Raw genomic sequence first — 20,506 nt, 5'->3', positions numbered from 1 at the left:
ATCCGACTTGGGCTCAGGTCAAGATCTCAGGGTCCTGGCATTGAGCCCCAACCCCTCTGCACTCAGCTCAGCAAGGAATCTGCTGTTCCCCCCCTCTCTCCCTATGCCCTCCCCCCTCTTTTTTTCTCTCTCAAATAAATAAATAAAATCTTTAAAAAAACAAGGATATGAAATTAAGTAGCTAATATTACACCCACCCAGGGCAGGCATCCTTAACTAAAAGCCACAAAGAAAGTGCCTAATTCCAAGTGTTAAATAGATTAATTCACAGAAATACCTGGGGTATTTTTTCTGCTACTGTTTCTCTTGACATTCTCGCCTCTGGCTACTATATATTTTTCTACAAAGAAAATATTTAGGAAACAGCATGTCTAATAAACTGAGAGGGAGCCACTGTTGATCAGGTATGGAAACCACATTCTAAAAAAAAATGGAAGGAAGCCAACGTGCACACCCGGTTGTGGTATGTGAGACCCACTGACTAGAAACAGATTTTAAAAGCTGTTCAAGTTCGCCAGCCTGGATGCTAATCTTTTTCCTCAAGAACTGAGCAGAAGAAAAATGCCAGGGTTATTTTGGAAGCACCGAATTACAAGACCTGGAATAAGCTGCTTCATCAGACAGGCAGCTAGAAAATCCTATTTGCAAAATAGCTCCCACTAGCTTCTTTTATGTCCGAAGTGAGACTCAATTTTGGCTAGAAAATGCACGCCTGTCAGCGGTAAGGAAGAGGAACGGTGGCTCCCCCCACCCCCCGCCATCAGAAACACCGTTGCCTGGATGAATGGACCGCGGGAGCGCAGTGTCTTCCACGCGCAGAACTGACCCGGGTACAGTCGCTGACTCCCAGTCCTAAAGAACAGTCTCTTTGAGGCACCCGGGGAGAGTATCCCGACCAGCTGGTTTGAAGCAGACAGCCGGGGCTGCACAGTGGCCGACTACCCCTCCGGGCACGAAGGTCAGTAAGGTAGAGAGGTTAAAGGCACAAAGGAGCGGGGTCTCCGGGCGCTGGGGCATTTCTAGGCGATCCCCGGAGCAAGCCGAGGAGAGGCTTGAGACTCAGGCAGAGCAGAAGGTGGGCAGAGCCCTCTCTCCCCCCTGCTTTTACCTGCCACAGCTGAAGCATGGCCACTGGCTCTTGCTGAGAACGCGCCTCGCTCGCGACTGGACAGCAGCCTCCTCCTCCCCAGCCTGCACCTGCAGTTGAGCCGGCGCTCTTCCGACAGGGTGCTCTGCGGGCATCCCAGCGTCAAGGTCCCATGGCTGAGGCTTCTCCGCGCCCCGCTGGGACGCCCCGGCAGTTTTTCGCGGCGCTCGCCTACGTGCTCCTGAGCTGCCCGGTGCTACCGGGACAGGTACCCTTGCCTGGGACTGAAGCCCACCCTGCGCTCTACATGCCCACCTGGGGCGCTCTCGCCCGCGGTAGCCCCGACGGCCCCAGCGTCCTGATCGCCAACCCGGGAGTCCGGGTTCCTGTGGGCCGCTCGCTTTGGCTCGATCCGCTCCGGGACCTGGTGATTCGAGTGCAGCCCGGGCACTGGTGCGAGGTGACGGTGCTGGACGCCCTGCCGCTGAGCCACGGTGCGCTCTCCCCCCGCCGCTTCCCCTGCGCCTTCGGGCCCCGCCAGGTCCAGTACACTCACTTCGGCTCCCGAAGCCCGGGACGCGCGCGGGTGCGGCTGCAGCTGCGCTACGACACCCCGACTTACACGCTGGCACTGCCCTTCACGCTGGCTGTGGACGTGGTCTTCCCCCAGCCGGAGCTGGTGACGAGCAACAGGCCTTTGTTGGTGGAGAAGCCGCGGGGCTGGAGCCAAGCCATCGACAGGAGAGTGCTGGACTTCGCCTCCCTGGGGAACGGAGCCTCTACCACCAGCAGGTGTCGGCTCACCCTTTTTCCTCCCCAGGGCGGCCCACTGCCCAAGTATGGGCGTTTGGTGGACGCCATGGGGACCCCTCTCCCCAGGGGCAAGAGCGTAGACTGTGAGGCTTTTGTCAGAGCTGGGGTGCGCTACCAGCATACCGCCACCACCCCGTCGCCGAATCGGGACTATGTGCCCTTGATGGTGGAGCAGCTAGGGCCAGAAGACAGAGGCACTGGGTCAGAGGAGGTGCTGCTCCGGGAGCACTTTCAGCTGCTGGTGAGCATCCGCGACGGAGTAGAGAACACTGCACCTAGGCCCAGTTTTGTGGCCCTGATGATGATGGAGGTCAATCAGTTCTTGCTAACAGCTCTGACCCCTGACTCACTGGCTGCGGAGGACACGGAGTCCGACCCTGATGACCTGGTCTTCAACATTCTCAATGCCCCCACAACCACGCCAGGGCACCAGGGATACGTGGTCAGCACTGACGACCCCCTCGGTCTTCCAGTCTCTTTCTTCACCCAGCGGGAGCTGCGGGAACTGAAAATTGCCTATCAGCCCCCGACAGAGAAATTGGATTCAGAGCGCCTCTTCCAGCTGGAGCTGGAGGTGGTGGACGGAGATGGCGCCACCTCAGACCCCTTTGCCTTCATGGTGATAATGAAGCCCATGAACACCCTGGCCCCAGTGGCTGGATATAACCAGGGACTACTGCTATTTGAAGGTCAGTTAAAGCCCCTGTCCAGCACCCACAGCCTTCAGATCAGTGATGATGATAACGGAGAGGAGGTGATAGTAACTGCAGTAAGGGGCTTGAGACACGGGCAGCTGGTGGTGCTTGGGGCACCTGCTGGGTGCAAGCATTTCACACCAGAGGACCTGGCAGCAGGGCGAGTGGTGTACCAGCATGATGGCAGCAACACCTACAGTGACAATATCATTTTCCGGATGGAGGATGGGCACCACCAGGTGGAATTTCTCTTCCCTGTCACCATCATACCTGTTGATGATGAACCACCGAAAGTCAAGGCCAACACCGGGCTCTCAGTTACAGAAGGACAGGTGGTCCAGATTTCCCCCTTTGTCCTGAGTGCTACTGATATTGACTCTGATGAGTCAACCATCCACTTTGTGCTGGAGGACCAGCCTCTAGAAGAAAAAAAGGAAGAAAGAGAGTGGGATCTGGTCCCTGGTTCCTCTTACTCAACTCAGCACCTGGGGGAGATGCTGCTGCGGCAGGCTGAACCACCTCTGACCCCTAAAGATGAAGGTTGGTATTATGTGGAAAAAGAAGGACTTTATGAGAAGGTGGTGACTGAGTGGCTTCAGCAAGACATCATGGAAGGGAAACTCTTCTACCGCCATTTTGGACCCCATAGCCCTCAACCTATAATGGCCCAGCTGACTTTCCATGTACAGGATGACCATGACCCACCCAATCTATCCAACCAGCACTTCTTCACCATCAAGGTCCAACCAGCGGATCTGCAGAGTCCAGAACTATTTCCTGGAACTACCTTAGAAATGACCGTGCACCAGTACCAACTCACTCACTTCCGGAAGAAATTCCTCCAATATGTTGACCAGTACTCAGATGACCAGAACCTGTGGTACACCTTACTGACACCCCCAACTGACACAGATGACACCCACCAAGTCCGGGCTGGAGAAATTGTGCTCACTGATTCGCCAGATACGCCCATCATGCGCTTCACCCAGGCCCAGGTAAATCTCCATAAAGTTGCCTACCAGCCCCCACAAAAGAAACTGGGTATCGTACCACGGGTTGTGCAGTTCACCTACCAAGTGGAGGATGCTGCAGGCAACAGTGTACCTGGCACATTCACATTATTCCTGAAGCCTGTGGACAACCAGCCTCCGGAAGTCACCAACAGAGGCTTTACTGTCTTAGAGGGAGGAAATTTTATCCTCAGCAGTAATGAACTGGCTGTCATAGACCCTGACACAGATGTTGACCAGATTGTCTTCATGTTAGTCTGGGGTCCCCAACATGGACACCTGCACTACTTAAATAAACATATGGTTCCAGGGGAACTTTTCATGCAAGCTGACATTCTTAATGGGAGGGTCTCTTACCAGCACAGCAGAGACCAGATTACCAACGACACTTTCCATCTGGAGGTAAGTGACAGGGTGCACCACATACCCATCACCGTCCAGATTTCCGTGCATCCCACTGCTGACAAAAGTCCCAGGATCTCTATTACAGGTAGTCCATTATTAGATGTTTCCATAGATGTACTAGAGAGCAGAGTCACTGCAATCACCATGGGCATGATACATGGCAAAAAGAAGGGCGCAGGTGACTTGATGCTGTCTTTCATTATGGAGGATAGCCCAAAATTGGGTACTCTTCTAGTGAATGGCTTACCTGCAGAACGATTCACCCAAGAGGACCTCATCAGTGGGACAGTAGTCTACGTCCACACTGGGGGTGAAGTTGGTTTCCAGAAACAACATGATACCTTCAGCCTCACCCTCTCCAAGGATTCTTATCAATGGGTGGTGGGAGACAGCATAGTGGAGAGAGTGCAGGTGCAAGTGGTTGTGCTGCCTGTGGACAATGTGGCACCCATAGTCTTGGTGGGGGAGTCCTATATTGTTGATGAAGGCGGGAAGAGTCCCTTGACCTTACAACATCTCAATATTGAAGATGTGGACACACCCCAAGATGAAATCCTATGCACAGTGACTGGTCAGCCAGCCTCTGGCTACCTGGAAAACATTGCACCAGCTCCTGGCTCGAAAGAATCACGGGCTGGTAGCCCCATCAGTGCTTTCTCCATCAGAGATGTCCAAGCGAGGCATATCAATTATGTACAGAGTATTCACAAGGGGGTAGAGCCACAAAAAGATCAATTCACCTTTCATTGTTCTGATGGCATCAACTTTTCCCCAAATGTCTTCTTCCCTGTAATCATTTTACCCACCAATGATGAGCAGCCTGAACTTTTTGCCGGTGAGTTTGTGGTATTAGAGGGGATGAGCCTGGTCATAGACACCCCATTGCTCAATGGAGCAGATGCTGACTTGCCACCAAATGAACTTCACTTTCAGCTCACAGCCCTCCCTCAGCATGGCCGAATCATACAGCAGCTGGCCACAGGCAGCCAGCCCATCCACAGCTTCACCTTACAGGAGATCCAGGAGGCCTCCACTATTGTATATGAACATGATGACTCTGAAACCACAGAGGATAGTTTTGAGGTCTGGCTGAGTGATGGCAAGCACACCACCCACAGGAAGGTACCCATTATGGTGATCCTGGTGGATGATGAAACCCCTCGACTGACCACCAATGATGGGCTGGAGGTAGAGACTGGACACACCAAGGTCATCACAAATTGGGTCCTTAAGGCCACAGATCTTGACTCCGATGAAAAGAGCCTCAGTTTTGTTCTCCGTTCAGGGCCTCAACAGGGGCTTCTACAGCGGCTGAGAAAACCCAGAGGGGAGGTGAGAAATAACCTCACCCTAGGAATGAACTTTACCCAGGATGAGATTGACAGAAGCCTCATCTGTTACACCCACACAGGCCAAGATGGAGTCCTTGATATTATCAAGTTTGATGTGACTGATGGGATTAACCCTTTGATAGACCGCTACTTCTACATCACTATTGGCAGCTTAGACAGGGTCTTCCCTGAGGTGGTTAGCAAAGGGCTTACCCTGACAGAAGGTGGCAGAGTGGCCCTTACCACCAATCTTCTTAGCACCAGTGACATCAACAGCCCTAATGAACAGCTTCACTTCAGGATCACACGGGCTCCTAGCATGGGGCACTTAGAGAGCTCTGACCACCCTGGGAAGCCCATTGCCTCTTTCACTCAGCTTCAGTTGGCTAGCAACAAAATATTCTATGTCCACACTTCAAATGATGAGATAAAAACGGACAGCTTTGAGTTTCACGTGACTGATGAACTCAACCCTGTGTTCCAAACCTTCAGGATCTTCATCACAGATATGGATGATAAGAAACCTATCTTGACCATCCATAAACTAATACTGCAGGAAGGGGAAAGCAAACACATCACTCCCTTTGAGTTGACAGTGGAAGACAAGGATACTCCAGATGATCTTCTCCTCTTTACTGTCACCCAGCTCCCCATCCATGGTAGGATTTTGTACAATAGCAGTCATTCTGTGACCACCTTCACCAAGCGCGACCTGAATGAGAACCTGATTAGCTACTGGCACGATGGTAGTGAGACGACTGAGGACAGTTTCTCCTTGACTGTGACAGATGGCACTCATGCTGATTTCTATGTCTTCCCAGACACTGTCCTAGAGACACACAAACCTCAGGTAATGAGGATCCATATAAGTTCTCTAGACAACAGGCTCCCCCAGATCGCCACTAACAGAGGTGCATCAGCCTTGAAGCGCCTTCACACTGGACACATGAGCTTCCTGATTACCAACAGGTCTCTGAGGGCAGAGAATCAAGATGGTTTCCATGGGCTCCTGAAGTATAAGGTGACCAGAGGACCAGAGCATGGCTTCATTATCAACACTGGCCTTGGAAACCAGAGCACGCGAGTGTTTATGCAAGGTTAGTAACGATGTCCCCAAAACCTCAGTCCCTCTCCATGAGCAGATCAAGTCTCCCAATTCTGAATAAAATTTTCCCAACCTCAGCCCATTGACAGGAAGATTTTGATTCTAATGAAATATGGTGGAATATGAGATTATTCTGATAACAAAAAAGGGCAACTTGTCCTTTTCCAGCCATTTCATCAGGATGCCCATTTAACGAGAACTCTCGGATATCCAGTAAGGCTGGTAGTTATGCCCTAAAATTGCAGAATGCAGGTGGACAGTTTCTGTTTCTGAAATAGCATCATAAGATATGATTACATTAATTTTGATATTATCAGTTTAATTTCAAATTTCAAGTATAGAATGACATACCCAGGAATTGTTTTCATAGTTTATCAGTAAATTTAGATTTCTGAAGATGAAATTTTGTACTTAGATTTTGGAGATAAATATTATACTGCACATTTTATTGTGCTATTCAAATGTAACTTCTGCGTCTAAAAAAAAAAAAGCATAGAACTAAATTTTCCTAAGTGTGTGGAGGGATATGTTTTAAAGATCTTTTTAAAAATACATTTGTCATTACTACTAATGGTGAACTTGAGGCAGGTTCCTCTGTTCTCCCAGGTGAAGTGACACCTGCTGTCTGTGGCAGCTCTTTACATTGTCTTAAAACTTTTTCATGTAGCTTTATGCATGAAATGTGAAGAGATACATGGAATTTTTCTATGTGTGATACAGATATACCTAAATGCAATCTTAAAGTAAAACTTATGAAGGGTGTTTAAAAAATAGTTTAGTTACATTTTCAGAATTGCTTCTAAAGCCAATGAAATCATGTGGTTTTATAAGAATTATCTTTCTAAGTAAATACCCCCAAAATGCAAATTGTCTTTAATATACTAATAATTATCAATACAAAAAACACAATTATAGACCAAGTGACAAATTCTCGAAAATCCAAGAGAATAAGCAATAAGAAATCATTTTATTCCCATTTTCTTTTTTCTTAGAATGCAGCAGTTATTCTTGTTTAAATTCATTTTGACTAATAGTTAATGAATAACCACCATCATGCCAAGCTCCAGGCTTGTACAGAAGACCTAAACCAGATAGACTCAGCTTTCCATAGGGGGCCAGGTTGTTGTAAAACATGCATCACTAGAATGTCTTTCTTGTTGGGGATGATCCTACAGATCATAAACACAGCACGGTAACAAAATTTTAAATAATGTTCTATTTTTCCCAGTGTAACTTCAAGAAAAAATTAGATTCATGTTCACTTAATCATTTTTTAAAAGTTAGATTTGTAGGCATTTAATTATTTTAAAATTTCTTTATTGTAGAATTTTCATGCCTTAACCCACTGAAGTTCCTATCATACTCATTTTCTATTGTGCCAATATGATGAGTGATACTTGCTCTTTTATTAGTTGACATTGATGAAAGGAGGATCTGTTACATCTTGAATGAAGGCAGCAAAGAAACGAAGGATATCTTCTACTTCTCGGTTGAAGACAATGGTAAGTCAGCATCAAAACCTTAAAAGGGAGCTTGGTTATTTAAAATCAATATGAAACTGAAAAAAATTAAATTATTTACACAGTAATCACGATCAGTGTATGTCAGAGTACCAACAAATGAATTCTTTTTGCTCTGTTTGCAATCCTATGCCAAATGATTCTTGACAAATCACTGTTTTGAAGGGGAAGCAATGAGGAATTTCAATAATGAGATATGAAGTTTTTTACTCGACCTAGATTATGTGTGACATCCTATAGGCAAGTCAATCTCTTCCGGTGGTTCTGAGAATCTGGTGGTTTCTGTCATTCTGGAACAAATTAGAAAGTCCACCTTTAGATTTTGTGAGGATTTTCAGCCCAAGAACTGAATCTTAGTGGTTCCTTGATCTCCAAATTGTAATCTTCCTGGATGGGGTGAAAAATAGGTTGACCAGCATAAAGGAAAACTTGCTTTAAAAATTGCCTGTGTACACTGCACCTGTATCTGTTTACTCTGTCCTCAAAGTAGCATAATGGGAAACAACAAGCTAACAGAAGGCGCTCTACTCAGCTAGGAATGGGCTGATTATGTTGTCATAGAAAAATTATTTTGCAGTATGACAGAATAATTGCAAAAATTATGTCCGTGTGCTGCTTGTCACTCGATAAACTTTCAGTATAAAACATTACTCATTCCTAGTAAGTAACATGCCAATCGTGTTCCAATTCTCTTCTTCGATCGTGTGCCATCGTTCAGGACTGTTTTGGAAAACAGTCCTATATGAAGGCTGTATAGTATACTGAGTTTGAATCCCAGCTTACCCTGTGTGACCTTGAAAGAAGTGACCTGGTCCTCTCTGTGACTGATTTCACTCATGTATAAAATGGTGGTCTTCATACCACTTCCAAAGGGCTGCCAAGAGGATTAAGTGAGATAATATATGTAAAACATTTGGCACAAAGTAGATGCTCATAAATAATGAGTCACCCTCTCCACTTCTGATGAGACAAACTACAGTGGAAACCACTGACACCTCCTCTCTAGCTTCTCAAATTTTAAAATCTGATCTTTCCTTCATTCTCCAAGTTCCCAAGGACCAAAGTCACTAAAAAGATGAAGATACATTTAAGCCTTCTAAACTGACTCACTAACATAAAGCACATGTGAGATTCAAATAGTTTATGGTGACTATTTTTCTTTCTGTTTTCTAGAAGGATGATATTCTAAAAAGATGTGTATCTGACTCGGACACTATACTTTCTGGGCGACATCAGAAACAAGAGTCAGTCTGTGATGAGAAATGTGAAATTTATATTGCTACCATTCTTGAGTACTTTCAGTGGACCAGGCAATGCTTACATACATTATGACTTCTGATCCTCACTGTAAAATAAGAGGTAAACATTATGATGCCCATTTTAAAATGAAGGCACCAAGGTTGACTAACTGGACTGAAGTTGTACAGGTAATAAGCAGGTGAACTGAAATCAAACCCAGATATTGCAGATTCCAAAGCTAAGGTTCTTAACCACTATTGCTACACTACTTCTGTTCATTAAGCCAAAACCATGGACAAAAGTCAGGGAATAAGGCAAAGACAGCACTTCCTCACCTCACAAAGAAGCATCTAGTAAATTGAAGTGATAATAATAACCAAACATGGACTCCAAAATATTTGAGGACACATTTGCTCATAGTTGGATGTTCATATGCTGATTCAATATTTATGCACTTGTTTGTTCCCTGGATTTTTTTGTTGTTTTCTGAGTATCCTGCACAGAGCCATATCTACCCATTTTGACCATTCTTGGGATAGCTTACAACTGTTGAATTACTCGCTTAAACAATTTTATGTCAGGTATTTTCAAATTTTATAAATTTATTTCTCTACAAGAGCCAACTTGGAACTTTTCTTTTAAGATATCCCAGTTGGCGGGGAGGGGGCGGGCACCTGGGTGGTTCAATTGTTTAAGTGTCTGCCTTCAGCTCAGGTCATGATCCAGGATCCTGGGTCCAAGCCCCACCTCAAGCTCCCCACTTGGCGGAGAGCCTGCTTCTCCCTCTCCCTCTCCCTCCAACAGCCACTATCCCTGCTGTGCTCTCTCTTTCTCTCTCTGTCAAATAAATAAATAAAATCTTTAAAAATACATATGAAAAAATAATAAAAAATAAAATATCCCAATTTTTAAAATATTTCCCAAATGGAATGTTGAATAAATTTACAATTTATTAATATTTTTATCTTGACAGCATACAGCACTAGCAGAACTTACTGCTTCCAGTTATTTAAGTTTTTGGAATTGGACACACTTCTAGAGATGCATTTTTTACCAATGTCCTGAAGCAGAATTTGTTGTTGGTGTTGTTGGTGGTGGTGGTATCAACTTTCAAGGCATTGAAAGAAGACTGTGCCCTACCTCTAGGACCATGTATTAGGCACATCCTCAGATGAGCTCAGGGGTCTTAAAGGTGGACGTATCGGTAGTATGACTCCAGAGCTGCAATTTATTAGAACCCCAAGCTTGATAACAGGAAGGTTTCCAATCCATAGGCTCTGAAACCATGTTGTCCGCATTCAAACTCCAGTGCCACTGTTTAGTGGTTGCGTATCTTTGAGAAACTGTGCTTTAGTTTGCTCATCTGTGAATTGGAGATGATTATAGTGCGTATCTCATAGGATTATTATGAAGATTTCATTGGTTTCCCATTGCTGCTACAATGAATTACCACAAATTTAGTGTCTTAAAACAACCCAGACTTACAAGTCTGTCATTCAGAAGTCCAAAGTGGTTCTTACTGGGCTAACATCAAGGTTTGGGCAAGGCTCCATTCCTTTCTTAAGTCTCTAGGGGAGAACCCATGTCCTTGCCCTTTCTAGCTTCTAGAAACTTTTTTAAAAAGATTTTATTTATTTGTTTGAGAGAGAATGAGATAGAGAGAGAGAGCACGAGAGGGAAAAGGGTCAGAGGGAGAAGCAGACTCCCCGCTAGCAGTCCCCCGATGCGGGACTCGATCCCGGGACTCGATCCCGGGACTCCAGGATCATGACCTGAGCCGAAGGCAGCCGCCCAACCAACTGAGCCACCCAGGCGCCCCCTTCTTCTATATTCAAAGCCAGAAGTGTCCAGTCTTTCTCATGTTGTTTCACTCTGGCCCCAACTCTCCTGCCTCCCTCTTTCCCTACAAGAATCCCTGTGATTACATCGGGCTCACCTGGATAATCCAGGATACTGTCCCCATCTCAGAATCTTTAATCACACCTGCAGAGTCCCTTTTTCCATGTGATACATGCACAGGTTCTGGGAATGAAGATATGGACATCTTTAGGGGGCCATCATCCTAAGTACCGCAAGTATTAAAGAAACAACATGCATGAGGCACTGAAGAGTGCCCGGCACAAAGCAAGCACATGACAGAATTATTAGCTGAGATACCAAGTGTTGTATTTCTCTTTTTTCAGGTGAAAAGAAAAGTAACAATTTATTCCTGAAAATCTATAGTTAGATCAGTTGATTATATAAAAATTTCAACTTCTTTTAAGATTTTATTTATTTATTTGACAGAGAGACAGACAGCACAAGCAGGGAGAGCGGTGGGTAGAGGGAGAAGTAGGCTCCCCTCCGAGCTGAACAGGGAGCCCAGCGTGGGGCTCGATTCCCGGACCTGAGGGATCATGACCATAGGCAGACGCTTAACATACCGAGCCACCCAGGAAACCCCAAAAATTCAACTTTTAAACTATTATGGTGAATTATCTTATTGGGGTATTGCCTGGAACTCTTGGCTTCTCATCTTTTTCTCTGTTTATAAGTTTATCACTTATAAACTGATTTCGTATTTATTAGAAACCCACTAAGAAAAAAAAAAGTCCACTAAGGAGACAAAGGAAGAAGAGGAAGTAACTCAGATCCACTGTTCTAGGCTTTGCCACTGCACGCTGAGCCAGGGCACACAGGAATACCTTGCCTATCCACATCCCGTTTCCTGTAGCAATTGTGCCTTTTTATTTTTGCTCTGCTATAGTTAAATGAAGTAACATATGCCAAAAATATAATGGGATACCCAGCATCCATCAATTCCCCAATAAATACGAGTTTTCTTTTCTTCTTTCCTCTCCAATAGTTATGCACATACCTATACTTGCGTACACAGCTGAACTGGGAATTCAAATGGAAATTTTTTACAATATACCTAGTTTGTGTGTTCCATCTGTTTCTGCATCATCAATTTTGAGTAACTCAGACTAAGGCCATTGCCGTCTCTTTTATAACATTGGTGGTAAATTTCATTATGTTCAAGGTTATCATGAAAGCCACTGGTAAAATAGGGAATGCATTTTAGATTTCTAAAGCTCTGAACTGTACCCGTTAAGCATACTGTCAAGTTCATCCATCTTCCTCTCTGTAAGTCATTATACTCATAGATTTGTCTTGAAATTTTGCATATCTCTACTATATGTAATGCTGAATGGATCTGTTCTACCTGCCATATAATAACATAACCTTAAATTTATATAGCACTTAATATTTCTACAAAGTGTTTTTACAGATGTTATTCCAATTGACCTTTACTATAACCTGTAAGACAGAAATTATCATCTCAGATTTTAAGATGAAGAAATGGGCTTGAAGAATTAAAATGATCCATACAAAAGAACCATCAGAAACATTAAGTCAATATTTTCTAATAAGCCACACTAAATGGTTATATGGGAGTGAGACAATTTTAGTTTGGGGATGTGCTACAGATATATCACATTCTCCTTAAGACCTGAAACAAATTGTTTTATTTCCTCTTAAATTATTCAGTGTCTAAAACCAATCTGATTAACACTATGCACTTTGATATTTGAATTTTTTTTTAATTTAACCTGATAATGGCTCACGGTCCCTATGAGTACCAGTTTTCCTTGTAGGTGAAGTGTCTTTTTTTAAGATTTTATTTATTTATTTGAGAGAGAGAATGAGAGAGAGAGAGAGAGAGAGCATGGGAGGGGGGGAGGGTCAGAGGGAGAAGCCAACTCCCCGCTGAGCAGGGAGCACGATGTGGGACTCGATCCCGGGACTCCAAGATCATGACCTGAGCTGAAGGCAGTCGCTTAACCAACTGAGCCACCCAGGTGCCCTGAGGTGTCTTTTTTAAGCAAGTTATGAAAGTAAAGAGCAACAAAAAGGTTTTTTAAGGACCAGTGATAGAACTAACGTTAAGTCCAGTAAGTCTGCCCATGCAGTTAAGGTAATAACAAACTTGAGGGCTTTAAACTCTCTAGAACACATCTAAGAATTCAAAAGCAAGGCAGAAAATGTCTCTGAATAGTTAACTCAAAATCTGTGGCCCGATATTTTCACACTTGACTCAAAGAAGCCCTTAGTTGGAGTCTATTTACTCTTATTTCCCAAACAATTCTAATTTCATTTTAAAGAAAAACAGTGGTAAGAAGAGAGTCAGGATTAAAAGCAAAGACCTACAGGATGCAGAAGAGATAGATAACAATGAGCAGCCAAATAATTCAAATTCAGGAGAAACTAAGAGGCAATGTACTGAAGAGACAAAACGTTTAACATATTTCTGTAACTGTAATACGGTTACAGTTTATAATCTTACTACAGTTACACTGCAGTAAGATTATAAGATTATAATCTTCAGTAAGATTATAAAACGTTTTGCAAGTCTTCAGGGTGATGTCATAATAAACCCATATATAATATGGAAAGAGGTTCCCAATGTACTGTTAAAAAGAAAACCAAGTAGAAAACTGTAAAGTTGTATAGGACGTTCACATTTTCATGTATACATGCTTATATATATATGCACAGGAAAAAGTCTAAAGTATATGTAGCAAAATGTTAAAAATGGTTTATAATGGCAGTGAGGGATTTTAAGTTGTTTTTATTTCTTTTGATTTTCTTGACATTTTCTTCTGTAAATGCTTTACAATGACCACTATTATCAGAAAAAAAAAAGCAATTTCCATTTAAGAAAAAAGAACACTGGACTACGTCACAACCAACTCAGTTCAATAATATTGATTTAAACGGCTAAACATGTTATTCTGTCTTATAAATAATTCAAAAATGTCCCCCTCAATAATGTTATGGATTTAAAAATCCAAACAAAGGAGAATCAGGGTGGGTTCTTCTGAGGCAGGAAGGAATAAACAATTATACTTTTTGCTGAACTTTTCCCTCATGAATCCTTCCTCCCTGTATCTACTATTCCTTCATACCATGACCAGAAATGAATTGTTAATTCTTGGGCAAGCTATAAGCAAGGCAGGTCCAGATGTACCAGAGCAGATGGCTAGAGGGACAGGCAAGGCTCACCACCAGTGTCCCCATGTTCAATCTGTGGAAGAATTAGTTCAGAGTCACGAGGTATAGGAAAAAGCTAGAAGGTTGGGTGGGCTCGTACTGTGCTAAGCAAAACTTCATGTCATCCCCTTTCCTTTGTGAAATATGCCAAGTAACCTTCCCTTTGTGTCATTTGTGATTTAATTTGGTTTTTTCACTTTCATGCTGAAACCATTGATTCTTTCTAGAAAAATGGAAGAGGTACTTCTATTTGGATCACCTTACAAGCTGTCTAGACAGTCACCTCAGCCACATTTCCTATCCCTGTTTGGAGGCCACACCTGGAGTATACCTGTCCTACAGTAATATTTTGCTACAAACTAATTCTTTTAGAAATGGCAACACCTTTTCACAACCTCCACTATTGAGTCGTTTTTAGGCACCCATTCGACGAATGGGAGAATGGTAAGGAACAATATTGAAAACTACCTTCATGGCAAACTATTTAAGCCTTGTTTTTAGCATTGCTAATTAAATTTCCAGCTGAAAGCTTTAAGTCTACAATTCTGCATTAAAATACCTGACTGTACAGGTATTTTTAACATCAGTGGCCTAAAACTTTTTAAATGGCCTGTAATTCCTCCACCAGATAACTTGCTATAAACATTTTTAAAAAATAAATACATGTACATAGTTAAAGAATCATAATAATTAAATTGTGCATTGATATCTAATCCCTTTCCTTCTGTTTTCTTTCAAAAAGAAAATTAATCACATAGCAGAAAATAGATGTATATCCTTTTTATTTACACAAAAGAGATTATTTTTTTATGCTCGGCTCTGAGCCTTGCCTTCTTTTGTTTAATGTATGTCTAGGTTATATCCAGACATATACTGAACTAGCACAAACAGATCTACCTTATCTGCTTTATCCTTTTTAGACAGCTACATAATATTTTTTATGGCTATATAAAATAGAAATTGTTCGTACATATATGTGGTATATTTTTTCTCTCTCATTTTTCAATGCTGCCATGAACTTACTCTTGGCCTACAGTTGTGAATGCATACCTTTTGTTAGCAGTGAAAATGCTGATTTAACGTAGATATTTGCATGTCTAAAACATTCTAACTTTTCCCTAAATTCATAGTTGCTTCAGACATACAAGGCTTTCTCATACGAGGGTACCAAGACAGACATGTAGTTCAGATAGAAAATGTGAAAGCAGTTTATTCCAAAATTAACTATGAATCCTTAGAAGTTAAAAAGTATGAGCAAAGGGAAAAAAAAAAAACAAGCAAAGCCTTTTCTGCTGGTAGGTGCTCCCAGAAACCCCCCAGATTTCTTGCTTCTTTGGCTCTGCCAAGGCTGACTCTGGAGGAGTCTCTATTTTTGGTGTTTTTAAGGTCTGTCATGCTGAACTTGCAAGGATTGAGTCTGCAATTTAGAATTAAGTCTGAAGTCACAGGTATATTGAACTGCCCCAAGATGGTCAGCTTCTCTGAGTACAGATCAAAAGAAGTTTTGCTAATTTCTAGCTCACTAGCTCACTAGTCACGACTTCAACTAGGGGTCGTGAGGACCACCACACGGTGACAATGAGAGAGACGGGCAACCTCATCCATTTACATGACACACGGCAGAGCTGAGTCTAAGTCACAACATTTTATAAAACATTGTATATCAGTACTGGGTGCTTGACTATTAAACCTCCTACTTCTAGATAAGTCCCACACCTTATTTTTGGACATTGGCTTGCCCATGCTTAAGAAACATAGCTGCTTTTTCATATACTTTAATAACAAGTAGAATTCCTTACTTAGTTTCCACATAGAAAATTAGGTGGGGATTTGAGATAAAAGTTCTCCAGATATTGAGGTAAAAGTGAAATAATATTCAGATGATTTTCCCAGTCCTCCATTTTATTCTGTTGGTGCTAAAACATCCCTAATGTTTTCGGCCACATTTTTTAAAACTAAAAATAATATGTGCACAAACAGATAGTACAAATATTCAAATAGTACAAAATAGTATAAAGAGTACAATATTCAGATAGTACCAAAGAGTACAAAATAAAAAGCAAAGTTCTCTCCTGTTCCCATTCATAGTCCTATCCCACATGAAACCAAAAATTGTTTTTACATAAGCAAATGTTAGCACACACGTATGTCTTGCTGTAATTATATCTTCCATTAATGTTTAAAGTCCTGGAGGTCTGGGAGAGAGCAGATAAACTCAAATTTTATTTACTTATTGTCCGATTTTTAATCTTTATGTAAATGGAAGCTGTTTAGAATTGTTTAGAAAAGAAAAAGAGGAGATAATCTGGCTAATTAAGTTGATATGCTCAATCAAATCATATAATCCCGATCAGAATCTGTGTTAGAATTGATATGCTCCCCAATAATACCTGGTATATGATAGGTGCTCAAATCGTGGTGGTTGAATAACAGGATAAATACAAATTCATGAAAAAAATGACCAAATCTCAAATCCATTTTATGATTTGTAGAGGCTGTATGCTTAGCCATAGTTGTGATTCAAAAAATAATATTGATCCTAGTTGTGGATAATTTGGGAAGAAACTTTGGAATTAAAAAACTTTGATGATTAAAAAATTATGATCCACAGCAAATAACCACAAAGAAAAATGGCTTTGGTTTCTTTATCTTTGACTATTTGCATGGAAGCATTTTGTTCATATTTTTCTCCCCATAAAATAAAACACAGGCTTATTATTTAACCAAAATCTGTTTTTTAAACCGTGTAATTTCTATGTATAAAAATAGGAAGCCAGGTTGAGCATGTAGTAACCTAGGAAAGCTCTGGCACAAGAAAATAATCACACTTCACAAAGATGATTAATGAAAGGAGAAAATGTTTTTGAAAGCAAAGAAATATTATGAATGATGTTCTTTTAGTATTCTTGACTGGTAAATCAATACCTACTATATTCAGGAAGTGTCTCATTTAGATCACATTAATGTGTATCTCTTGCTTTTCATTTTCCAGTTGCTAAATAACCTCATTACCACATACATCAATTTAAGAAACATTTTATTGCTTGAAAAGAGAATTTATTGCTTAAAACAGCAAAGCTGTTTTTGCCTTGTGTTATGTAAACAGGCTCTTAAATAATCACTTCAGGGATCAATTTAAAATAAAACTAGACAACCTCAGGATTAGGTCCTAAATTCTATGTACATAATACATGTACCCAATAAATATTTATAAGTAAACAAATACATATGTGTATATATGCACATATATATATTAGTTTATGAGGTATAGATGAACACACAGAGCTCTCTAAAATGAGAAAAATATTTTGACTCATTTGGAATGGCTAGTTAACATGTATCCATCTTCTTGATAATAAAGTAAAATAGTCTGACTTCAAATTCAGGCTCATCATTTATTGAACATCTGTCTTGTCCCAGGTGTTATGCTAGACATTTAAGTACCTTACCTCTCATTTAATCTCCACAGTACCATCATGAGATAGATATTATCCCCCATTTTATAGATTAAAAACAAGCTAAGTCTTGGTGACATTGAGTGAAATTATTATTAATGTTATTAGCACTTGAACATTCTAAGGAGTCATATGGTAGGGTAAGACCATCGCAAACTCCTAATCCTTATGAAATTAAGTCAGTATTAAAATTATTCTTATGTATTGATGGACCCTTTGTCCAAAAACTACCTGTTTCCTCAGGACGCTTGGGTGGCTCAGTCGGTTAAGAGTCTGCGTTCAGCTCAGGTCCTGGGATTGAGTCCCACATTGGGCTCCTTGCTCAGCGAGAAGCCTGCTTTTCCATCTGTGTGCTGCTCTCCCTGCTTGTGCTTGCTTGCTCGCTCTCTCTCTCTGACAAATAAATAAATAAAATCTTTAAAAAAAATTACATGCTTCTCTGGAATGCAGAAGATATTTAAAGCAGAAATTATAGGAAATATTTGGAAGGAAAGGACGGCAAGAAGCACAAATGACTGGATGCCATTGCCACGTTTAGGAATCAGAAATCATTGTTTCAATTTAGGTCAGATGACTTACCTGTAGTTTCTAACGACTAGAGTCGCTGAAGACAATATTCTTAATAGAAAAATTATCTACAGATTACATTCTGATCGAGCTTCAGATAAGTCGAGCTGCCAGGCATTTTGCTCATCATTCTCTATCAGGACACAGACACATTGTCTCCGTGTATGATAGTGATTCAGACTTTCCTAAAGTAATTTACAAAAAGTGGGAATGAATGTGCATATATCCATCTGCACTCTCAGACCAAATTTATGAGAAACTGACAGAGAAACAAAACATATGTAAGAAGCGCAGAATGTATATCAAACCCTGACCTCATTAGCAGGAAACCAGGTAGTAAAATATGCTAAACATATGTGGTGCTTAACCCGGTCAGGTTTCCGAGGCCGTGCCCTCGCAGTAGCGCAAAACCAGAGTCAGAAGCAGTGTGATTTCAGCCCCTTGAAATCTCAAGCCAAGCTCAAGGGTAAGGGATAACTGCTAAAATGATCAAGTATCACAGTGTTTTGTTCGTTAGGTGTGTTATTAGAATGTTGTGCATTAGAAGGTGTGCATGGAGGATGTTTGGCTTTCACTTTTCTTTTTTGACAATAGATTAAGAAAGTGAACATGGGAATGTACTGTTCTGCTGGGTGGCATAAGCAGAGGGACCCTTGGAGCCTCCAAATCATTGTTAGTGATGCCTTTGGTATTCCGGTTTTCAGCTTTGACTTTCTTCTTCTTTCTACCTCTCGTTTCACCTTCTATCCTCATTTTCTTCCTCATTTGCTTTTTTTTTTTATGTTATGTTAGTCACCATTCATTACATCATTAGTTTTTGATGTAGTGTTCCATGATTCTTTGTTTGCATATAACACCTAGCGCTCCATTCAATGCATGCCTTCCTTTATACCCATCCTCCCACCCCCCTCCCCTCTAAAACCCTCAGTTTGTTTCTCAGAGTCCATAGTCTCTCGTGGTTCGTCTCCCCCTCCTTTTCCTCCCTTCATATATCCCTTCTATCTTCTTTTTTTTTTAACATATAATGTACTATTTGTTTCAGAGGTACAGGTCTGTGATTCAACAGTCTTACACAATTCACAGCGCTCACCATAGCACATACCCTCCCCAATGTCCATCACGCAGCCACCCCATCCCTCCCACCCCCCACCACTCCAGCAACCCTCAGTTTGTTTCCTGAGATTAAGAATTCCTCATATCAGTGAGATCATATGATACTTGTCTTTCTCTGATTGACTTATTTCGCTTAGCATAATACCCTCTAGTTCCATCCACGTCATTGCAAATGGCAAGATTTCGGGGGTTTTTGATGGCTGCATAATACTCCATTGTGTGTGTGTGTGTGTGTGTGTGTGTGTGTGTGTGTGTGTGTGTATATCTCACATCTTCTTTATCCATTCCTCTGTTGATGGACATCTTGGCTCTTTCCACAGTTTGGCTATTGTGGACATTGCTGCTATAAACATCAGGGTGCACGTACCCCTTTGGATCACTACATTTGTGTCTTTGGGGTAAATACCCAGGAGTGCAATTGCTGGGTCATAGGGCAGCTCTATTTTCAACTTTTTGAGTAAACTCCATACTGTTCTCCAGAATGGCTGCACCAGCTTGCATTCCCACCAACAGTGTAGGAGGGTTCCCTTTTCTCTGCATCCTTGCAACATCTGTCATTTCCTGACTTTTTTAATTTCAGCCATTCTGACTGGTGTGAGGTGGTATCTCAGTGAGGTTTTGATTTGGATTTCCCTGATGCCAAGTGATGTTGAGCACTTTTTCATGTGTCTGTTGGCCATTTGGATGTGTCTTCTTTGGAAAAATGTCTGTTCATGTCTTCTGCCCATTTCTTGATGGGATTATTTGTTCTTTGGGTGTTGAGTTTGATAAGTTCTTTATAGATTTTGGATACTAGCCCTTTATCTGATATGTCATTTGAAAATACCTTCTCCCATTCTGTCGGTTGTCTTTTGGTCTTGTTGACCGTTTCCTTTGTTGCACAAAAGCTTTTTATCTTGATGAAGTCCCAATAGTTCATTTTTGCCCTTGCTTCCCTTGCCTTTGGCGATGTTTCTAGGAAGAAGTTGCTGTGGCTGAGGTCGAAGAGGTTGCTGCCTGTGTTCTCCTCTAGGATTTTGATGGATTCCTGTCTCACATTTAGGTCTTTCATAGATTTTGAGTCTATTTTTGTGTGTGGTGTAAGGAAATGGTCCAGTTTCAGTCTTCTGCATGTGGCTGTCCAATTTTCCCA

The 20,506-nt window shown here is 41.9% G+C and overlaps 1 protein-coding gene across 1 annotated transcript in view; it reads left to right on the top strand.

Moving 5' to 3' along the window:
• The first annotated feature begins 1,259 nt into the window (after positions 1-1,259).
• Positions 1,260-20,506, top strand: part of FREM3 (FRAS1 related extracellular matrix 3) — an 84,991-nt gene continuing 65,744 nt past the window's right edge. Inside the window, exons 1-2 of the mRNA XM_025873834.2 lie at positions 1,260-6,438; positions 7,859-7,948. Of these exons, the coding sequence (XP_025729619.2) occupies positions 1,260-6,438; positions 7,859-7,948 (5,269 nt within the window). The remainder of the gene's footprint in view (positions 6,439-7,858; positions 7,949-20,506) is intronic.

This window comes from Callorhinus ursinus, unplaced genomic scaffold, assembly GCF_003265705.2.
Source record: "Callorhinus ursinus isolate GAN/ISIS: 27379988/994484 unplaced genomic scaffold, GSC_fseal_2.0 scaffold4, whole genome shotgun sequence".
NCBI classification, from domain to species: Eukaryota; Metazoa; Chordata; class Mammalia; order Carnivora; family Otariidae; genus Callorhinus; species Callorhinus ursinus.
This window is presented reverse-complemented; position numbering and strand designations above follow the sequence as displayed.